At 37.7% G+C, this 9,701-nt stretch overlaps 1 protein-coding gene across 1 annotated transcript in view; it reads left to right on the top strand.

Moving 5' to 3' along the window:
* SCAPER (S-phase cyclin A-associated protein in the ER) overlaps nucleotides 1-9,701 on the top strand; it is a 466,531-nt gene that overhangs the window by 111,351 nt on the left and 345,479 nt on the right. Inside the window, exons 10-13 of the mRNA XM_006866457.1 lie at nucleotides 1,833-2,003; nucleotides 2,964-3,039; nucleotides 3,423-3,540; nucleotides 3,824-3,935. Coding sequence (XP_006866519.1) covers nucleotides 1,833-2,003; nucleotides 2,964-3,039; nucleotides 3,423-3,540; nucleotides 3,824-3,935 — 477 coding nt within the window. The remainder of the gene's footprint in view (nucleotides 1-1,832; nucleotides 2,004-2,963; nucleotides 3,040-3,422; nucleotides 3,541-3,823; nucleotides 3,936-9,701) is intronic.

The following is a 9,701-nucleotide window of genomic DNA, read 5'->3' as shown; positions in this document are numbered from 1 at the left end:
ACTTAATTGTGCTCATGAGGAATCTGTATATAGACCAAGAGGCAGTTGTTAAAACAGAACATGGGAACACTGAATGGTTTAAAACTAAGAAAGGTGTGTGACAAGGTTGTATTCTTTCACCATAGTTATTCAACCTGTATGCTGAGCAAATAATCCGAGAAGCTGGGTTATATGAAGAAAAATGTGGCTTAAGGATTGGAGGAAGACTCATTAACAACCTGCAATATACAGATGATACAATCTAATAAGACTAGTACTATGTTTTTCTGGTTTTACAAAAAATTTTCTGTGAAAGGAAGGAGCAAAGAATTTCTTACTCAGCCATTTTGTTGGGTCCAGTATCTTTTATTTCCACCTTTTGGCAATTATGAATAATGCTGCTGTGAGTACTCAATGCACAAGTTTTTGTGTGGATATATGTTTTTATATCTCTTTGGTGTATTCCTTGGAATGGAAATGCTGGGTCATATTGGCACAGTGGATTGTCACAGTGACGGAAGCAATGCGTTTTGGTGTAGCAACGCTTGTGACATTGGCCCAAGACCAGTCAGTCAGTGTTTTGTTCTTTGTGCATAGGGTTGCTATGAGTCAGTACCAAATTGATGACGCCTAGCAACAACAACATGGTAACTTTATGTTTAACCTTTTGGATGGATTGTCATAGTTTTTTCCAAAGTGGCTGTACCATTTTATAGTTTCACTAGACTTAACTTCTTTTTGCATTTCTATCAGTTTTTGCTTCATATATTATGAAGCTCTGTTTTTAAGTTTATAAATGTTTAGGATTATATTTTCGTCTTGATGAACTAACCTTTTTGTTATCTTGAAATGATGTTCTTTTATCCCTAGTAATATTTTTTTGCTCTGAAATCTACTGTATTTGGTATTAACATAGTCATCATTTCAGTTTTCTTGTGATTATTTGCTAGCATTGTGTATGGTATATCTTCTACCTTTAATTCTTTTGTATCCTTATATTTTAATTAGTTGTCTTGCAGGTAGCATATAGCTGGGTCTTGTCTCTTAATCTTATTTGATCATTTTTGCCATATTAGTTGGATTATTTAAAGTATTTAAATAAGATATGATTGTTGATAATTTTCAATTGACCATTCTACTATTTGTTTTGCCTTTGACTAGCCTGTTTTCATCTCTCCTTTTCCCTTTTTTCCTTCATCTTTTTGGATTAATTGAGTTTAATTGATGCCATTTTATCTTCTTTGTTGAGTTACTAGCTATAATGGTTTTGTTGTTTTATTAGTTGCTTTCATGTGCATGGTATGTGTCTTCAGTTTATCACAATGATTTATTAGTTATGGCTCTGATACATATTCTTTCCATTACTTCTAATGTGTGTTTTAAAGTTATGTATATATGTTCAGAGAATACTGTCACTGTTATAGAATAAATTTTTTCCATGTTCCCATGATAGCATTATCACTTTTCTTTGGTCGTGCAATGAGCATATTTGATCTGTGGTACTAGTTTAGGGATTCAAATGAAACACAGTTTGTCACTAATCTGTTATTTATAGCTTCGCAATTTCTCATATATATGCAGCAGTTTTGTAAAGAAGGTAAGTCATTGATTATTGTCCTATTTTACAGAATATAAAATAAGCTCTTGGTTTTAAGACAACTGTTAATTCATACAACTAACAAGTGATTATGCTTATACTGGCCTCCAGGTTTTATGATTTTAGATCAGTGCTGTTTTTTTGTTTTTGTTTTTTAATGCTGTTGATCTCATGATTACAACATGAAGAAATAAATAATTATTTAACGTTCTAGGCCAGAGATGATTTTTGTTTTTGTGTGTTTTTAACTTTATAGTCCATGGCAGAAGTTCTTGCTAAAAAAGAAGAGTTAGCAGATCGTCTAGAAAAGGCCAATGAAGAAGCCATTGCTAGTGCAATTGCTGAAGAAGAACAATTAACTAGAGAAATTGAAGCTGAAGAAAACAATGATATTAACATTGAAACTGACAATGACAGTGATTTTTCAGTAAGAATTTTTAACATAATTGTTTAAAAAAAGGCGTTCAGAAGTAACATTTTTTAGGCTAGAAGTATTTAGATTTTTTTCTAGTCTTCGTTAAAATTGCCTATTTAAAAATTATCTTCAGTAGTAGTAATTATTGTTATTATTAATTTTGGTGTGACTGAGACTCATAGCAAATGTAGTGGTTATGGTTACGAATTGGGTACTAATCTCACAGTCAACAGTTTGAAACTACCGGATATTACATGGGAGAAAGATGAGGCTTTCTGCTCCCGTTAAGATTTATAACCTCTGAAACCCTAAGCAAGGTTGCCATGAGTCTGAGCCGACTCCACGGCATATAACAAGAACAGCAACATAAGTGTTTTATATATGACTTAGGCAACAAGTTGGAAGTTGTTCAATTTCATTTTTCAAATTAAAAAAATTAATTTTAGAGAAAGTAAGCATTCAACATTAGATTGTAATTTGTAGAGATAGAAGACAAATTTTAAAGATATTTTACTCTTTCTGTTTTACTAACAAAAAGGAAATGGTATACTACCTTCCTCTGGTTAGGTGCTCAGGAAATTTATGTTGAAGAGGATGATTTGTTGAAAGTAAAACTAACTATATTTTTCTTTTAAATTTGAATGCCCAGCAAATCATCTTGAACTCTTGAAATGTTTTCTATATTACTTTGGTATTTATGTAATAATCATATAAGGTCATTGCATTTCTTATTTAAATATACTTGATTTGTCTCTGCTATTAACAGATAGTATGTCTCCCTCTTAAACTGTAAGCTAGAGAGTTTTAACTCGGTGAGCATTATCACTACAAAAGATACCTAGCTATAGTCTAGCTTTAAGCTGTTGATTGATGGAAACAGATAAAAGTAGGAAATTTTCAAATGTAGTTCATTTTCTAAGGTTACAATTGTGTTCAAAGATTGGGTTTTCAATTTTCCTTCTTCTGTTTTAGGCCAGCATGGGCAGTGGGAGTGTCACTTTCTGTGGTTTGTCTATGGACTGGAACGATGTCCTTGCAGATTATGAAGGTAGTGTGCATGTGTGTGTAAAAACCAGTTGTCACTGAGTCCCATCTGACTATGGCAACTCTGTAGATGTGTGTAACTCTCATCCATAGGTTTCCAATGACCGATCTGTCAGAAACCGATTGCCAAACCTGTCTTCCAAGGCGTCTCTGGGTGGACTTAGGTTCAGCTCCATTGTTAGCAGTCACGTGTGTTAACCACTTACTCCACTCCACTCAGTCTCAGGAGGGTTTATCAACTAAACAATCTTGTTAAAGGAATTTCTGTGTTTAAAGAAATCATTTAGAATGGGAATGTTGATGTCCTTTCAATAGTTTGCTCTCAAATACTAGTTTTGTAGAACTACGTGATTAAACAATAACAGTGGTTTTCTTTTTTCCTAACAGCTCGTGAATCTTGGCGCCAAAATACATCTTGGGGGGATATTGTAGAAGAGGAACCGGCTAGACCTCCAGGGCATGGAATTCACATGCATGAAAAACTCTCCTCGCCATCTCGGAAAAGGTCTGGGCTTTAAACATTAGTTTGAAATGTTGCTCAGGAGGAAAAGCAGCCACTCTTGACTATGAAATAGAGTTGCTGCTACATAACATTTGAAGGCATCTCATTCTTCAGGGCAGTTCCCAATCTATTGAAAAGTGCTAATGTTTCCCTGAAATGCTAGGCCAAAAATTAGTTTTGTATATTTTTTTATATTTATTTTAAGAACTTTGAAGACTAAAGAACAGTATTTTGGGCTTTATCATGTAAACATTTGAGTCTCCTGTCCATTTGTTTGTGTTAATAGGACAATTGCAGAATCTAAGAAGAAACACGAAGAAAAACAAATGAAAGCACAGCAGCTAAGGGAAAAGTTACGTGAAGAGAAAACATTAAAACTTCAGAAATTATTAGAAAGGGTATGTATACATTTTTTTAAAAAAGAAAATACTGTTTTTAAGTGGATGGGATTAGTTTTAGCTTCACTTTTTTCCTGGTCTAAGAGCAGCTAAAAAACCATAAAGTTAATTGGATTTTCTTGGAAATAGAAGACATTTCAACTGTTGAATCCTAGAAGTTTACTATTGAATCCTAAAGGTGAATAAGAATTTGCCATTCCTAAATTAGTAAGTTGATTTTTCTATTTCAATATTACCATGGATTATTAAAGCTGCCTTTTGCATTCTGCCAAAGAATGACTTGGTAGGCTGATTATCACGTTTGAATAAGTAGGGTAACAATTACATTTTCAGGAAAGATACTATGAGTATTTAGACCACCGTTAACTACTAATCAGTGTGGTATCATGGCATGAACATGGGCTCTGGAAATGGCTGATTTGGTTCACGTCCTGGTTTTGCACATAGCAAGGTGTGAGACCCTTGGCAAGTTACTGAACAGTATTGCTTTTAAATTTTCTGGGAGTTGTAGGTATTACCTGTGTGTAGCTGTTGTGGTGATAAAATGAGGGCAGTATGTAAAAACAGAAGAGAAGCCTAGTGATCTAAGCTAGCTGTTACTCCATATATGGTCACTCTCATTACTGCTTAGTGACCTTGTATACATGGGTGTACTTGATACACATGGTAGGTGTACCTGAGTACTACATTAGTATCTGTGCTGTATAATGTTACGTTGTTGTTAAGTGCTGTCTAATAGGTTCCAACGCACAGTGACCCTGTATAGGGTTTCCAAGAAGCAGCTGGTGGATTTGAACTGCTGACCTTTTGGGTCACAATCCAGTGCTTATCCTGCAGTGCCACACCAGGAGTAACGCATGATCTCCAACCTTAGCAGCTTAAAGCAACAAACATTTATTTTCTCAGTTTTTCTGGACAAGGAAACCAGGGCTGGCTTGTTCTCCTGATTTGTGTTCAGGGTTTCTCATGAGGTTGAAATTAAGTTGTTGGCTGGCCCAGGGCAGTTGTCATCTGGAGCTTTAGGGTTCACTTCCACACTGACATAGGTGATTGTTGACACGCATCAATTCCTCTCTGACTGTTGACTAGAGACCTCAGTTTGTCATTATAGACCAAGCTGTAGGGTAAGCATTGTGCTGCTAACCACAAGGTCAAAGGTTCAAATCCACCAGCTACTCCATGGGACGATGAGATGGTCTGCTCCCATAAAGATTCACAGTCTCAGAAACCCTACATAGGGTCACTGTGAGTCAGAATTAATTCACTGACATTTAAATAGCCAAATGTCCTCATCATGATTTGGCCGCTGGTGTCTCCTGAGCAAATAATGCAAGAGAGAGAGAGAGTAAGCAAGAAAGCTGCCAAGATGAAAGCTGCAAGAGCTCTTCAGCTTAGTCTTGGAAGCGAAGCGGTATACCATCACTTTCACTGAATTCTATTAGTGGTGTGGCGCTGTGAGCTAATGAGTCAGACTGCAAAGTTGTTTGAACTGCAAGGTTGGTGGTTCAAGCTCACCACGCTGTGGGCTAATGAGTCAGACTGCAAAGTCGTTTGAACTGCAAGGTTGGTGGTTCAAGCTCACCAGCTGCACCTTGGAAACCCTGTACCAGGTTGGTATGAGTCAAATCGACTTGATGGCACTTAACAGCAACAACAGTTACTCTTAACCCTTACTCCATGTGGAAGGGAATCACTGGGAGCCATCCTGCATGCTGCCTACCACAAGGACCTACCATAGCATGGCACCAGGTATATGGCCTTTATATTACAGGTGAATTCCTTTGCAACCTTATGGTGCAAGAAAGAGTATTATACAAATAGGTGAAGCATATTATTTTTATTACTTATAATTTGTGTTTTGAAGTTTGAGAAAAATAATTAGACCCCAAAATCCTAATATTTATAATAATAAATTATGTAACGTCAGATTCTCTTTAGTACAGTAGTAAAAAGTTGACTGAAACAGGAAGAAAATGTGACTTTTCTTTTTCCTTTTACTGGAATCTCAGGAATTTGTCATATTTTTGTCTTACTAATTTGAAATCAGTGGACTTCTGGTGTGGCGCTCTAGGATCAGTACTGGGACTGGGAGCCACAAGGTCAGCATTCAAACCCACCAGCTGCTCCTAGGAAACCCTGTAAGGGTCACTGTGGGTCACAGTCGACTCGATGGTACTTAATAACAGCAGTGTATTATTTCATTGACAACTGAGGAGAAGTTCTCTGGTATAACCATGTTGTTGTTGTTAAGTGCCATTGAGTTGGTTCCCACCCATAGTGATCCTGTATAGGGTTTCCAAGGAGCAGCTGGTGAACTTGAACCACCAACCTTGTGGTTCAAACTGACTTTGCAGTCCCAACACATTAACCCACACCAGGACAATCATATTTTACCCCTATGTGCTTTTCAATGCAAAGAAAACTGTGCAATATATTTTCTTATGATTTAATAGAGTCCTGGTGTGGCACTGTGAGATAAAGCACTGGACCACAAGGTTGTGGTTCAAACTCAACAACTGCTCCTTGGAAACCCTATACTGGGTCACTCTGAGTCGGAACCAGAAACACTTCAATGGCACGTAACAATAACAACAAAGTATTCATGAAGACAAATTCATAGATTCTGAAAATCTTGCAAAACTTAATAGATCTCTATCTATATTTTCCCATTAATTCAGGATTCTCTTCAAATAATTAAAATGGTCAAATTATACTTTCCAAAGGGTGCTCATGGTGTAGTGCGTCATGCGTTGAGCTGCTAACCACAAGGTCAGCAATCTGAATCAACCAGTCTCATTCCTCAGGCGAACAGGAGGCTTTGTGATCTGTAAAGATTTATAGCCTTAGAAACCCTATACAAGGATGCTGTGAGGTAGAACCAACTCAATAGCACACAACAACCATGTATAATGAGTTACTGTTTTCAGTATGATTCTATATATGTAGTCTCATTTGATAGCTAAATAACTGTGAACTATACAGAGAAGATGTTGTTAGGTTCCATTGAGTCAATTCCTACTCCTTACGACCCCATGTGGCAGAGTAGAACTGTCTCATAGGATTTTATAAGCTGTAATCTTAATGGGGAGTACTGGTGTGGCACTGTGAGTTAATGTGCTGGACTGGAAAGTCGGTTTGAATCGCAAGGTTGGCGGTTCGCACTCACCAGCTGCTCCTCAGAGACCCTATGCAGGGTTGCTGTGGTTAGGAATTGACTCAACAGCACTTAACAACAACATCAACAACAATTTTGATGGGAAGTCTTGGTATGATGCTGTGGATAATGCACTGGACCTTGAGGTCTTCTGTTTGAACTGCAAGGATGGAGGTTCAAATTCATGAACTGTTCTTCAGAAACCCTGTACAGGGTCTCCGTGAGTTGGAACCGACTTGATGATTGATAGTTGACAACAACAGCAACAGTCTTTATGGGAGCAAATGGCCATGTCTTTCTCCTATGACTCCTGTGAGTAGGCTTGAGCCACCAACCTTTCAGTTAGCAGCTGACTGCTGAACCAATTCAGCTGACACTCCTTTTACTGATGTGAAAGCTGAATGCAGGGGCGACTTAAGTGCTGTTTTCAGTGTCACCAGATGACTGATTTACAGAACTCAGGCTTTTAAGGATCTGTCTGTCTTCTGGGTCTTATTCCAATCCATTTATTTCTACAGCATACTTTTCAGATAGCTCTACACCTGAATATTTAGCTAAAATTCAATGAAAATGTTGAGATTACCCCCCACATGTTATGTCAACATCTTATGTCCTATAATTTGTTCTCTTAGTGCTGGATCCTGCATGTGTGTGTTCAGAATCAGACTCTCTGACGAGACCCTGAGGGTCTAGAACTGTCTTTCACCTGTCCATGTTTGGAATCTTTTGTTCTCTTAGTGCTGGATCTTATTTTCTGCAGCAGACCAGAATAAGTTTGTTACTTCTCCTGTTTGATACTGACTTTTTGTTTCGTTTTGAAGAATTACAGTCATCCTGGTGTGGCACTGCAGACTAATGCTGGAGACTGCAAGGTTGGCTTGAACTGCAAAGTTGGAGGTTCAAGCTCACCAGCGGCTCCTTGGAAACCATGTACAGGGTTGCTGTGAGTCAGAACTGACTTGAGGGAACTTAACAACATCATACCTTATCGATAGGTGTCACTGTAGGGTAAGCTCTGGACTGCTAACTAGCTACAAGGTCAGCAGTTCAAACCCACCAGCTGCTCCTCAGAAACCCTGTACGGTGTCTCTGTGAGTCAGAACTGACTCAATGGCACTTAGCAAAAACAATATTATATTCTGGTGTGGTGCTAATAGGATAAGCACTGGACTGTTCTGCGGTTCAAACCCACCAGCTGCTCCTCAGAAACCGTATACAAGGTTGCTATGAGTCAGAACCGACTCAATGACACTTCAACTGCAGCAGCAGCATATCTATGAAGACGTCTTGGTGGTACACTGGATTCATCATTGGGATGCCAACAGAAAGGTCAGCAGTTCAAACCCACCAGCTGCTCCTCAGAAACCGTATACAAGGTTGCTATGAGTCAGAACCGACTCAATGACACTTCAACTGCAGCAGCAGCATATCTATGAAGACGTCTTGGTGGTACACTGGATTCATCATTGGGATGCCAACAGAAAGGTCAGCAGTTCAAACCCACCAGCTGCTGTGTGAAGGAAGATGTGGGAATGTGCTTCTATAAAGATTTGTTAAGTGCTATTGAGTTGGTTCCGACTCATAGCAACTCTGTAGTGTTGTTTACAGAGACCGATTCAACCAAGGAGCTGAACCAAAGAGCAGCTAGTAGTTTTGAACTGCTAACCTTGTGATCTGTATAGTCTAGTGCTGGTAGCCTTGGAAACCCTATGGAGCAGTTCTACTCTGTCCTCTTGGTTCAATATGAGTTGTAATTGACTGATTACAGTGGGTTGTGGGTTATCGTATCTTTATTTTTCTATAGACTAAATCTCTGTTCCTTTGGAGAATGTTTCTTAAATAAATAATAAATTTTTTAGACTTAACATTTTCCAGTCTCTAAGAACCAACTACATGGAATTTAACAACAACAAGAAGATAAAAGTACTTGCCTTTTTTTTTTTTTGTAACTTTTTAATGTGAATTGTGTGAAGATTTACAGAGCGGATAAATCATCAGGTTTACATTCAACAAGTCACATACTTTGCTTCATTACACAGATTGCAATTCCTTCCATGTACCAACAGTTAATAGCATTTACCTTTAACGATTGCATTCCTCCCTGTGTCTCTTGCTACTTTCATCTTTCCTCGGCTAACCTCCCTCTTGTTATATATTGCCTGCCCTGTTACCCAGGTTAACATGTGTCTACCCTCTGTTCCTTAACAACAACAAACCCTCTCTTCCATGAATGTTTTCCCTACCTCCACAACCATCATAGATTGCTCTTTATCAAGAAAACCTTTTTTTTTTTCAATCTTTTTACAACATTAGTCTCATACAATGCTTGTCCTTTTGTGATTGACTGATTTTACTCAGCATAATGTCCTCCAGGTTCAACCATGTTGTGAGATGTTTCACAGATTCATCATTATTCTTCAATGTTTTATAGTATTCCATTTTATGTACCAAAGTTTGTTTAACCCTTCTTCTCTCTTTTTTTTTAATTTAAATGTTTTTATTTTGGATTGAGTGAAAGTTTACAGGGCACATCATCAGCTTCACATTCAACCATTCATATAGCTTATTTCATTACATTGATTATTATCCCCTCCATATATCATCAGTTAACA

This window comes from Chrysochloris asiatica, unplaced genomic scaffold, assembly GCF_000296735.1.
Source record: "Chrysochloris asiatica unplaced genomic scaffold, ChrAsi1.0 scaffold00092, whole genome shotgun sequence".
NCBI lineage: Eukaryota > Metazoa > Chordata > Mammalia > Afrosoricida > Chrysochloridae > Chrysochloris > Chrysochloris asiatica.
This window is presented reverse-complemented; position numbering and strand designations above follow the sequence as displayed.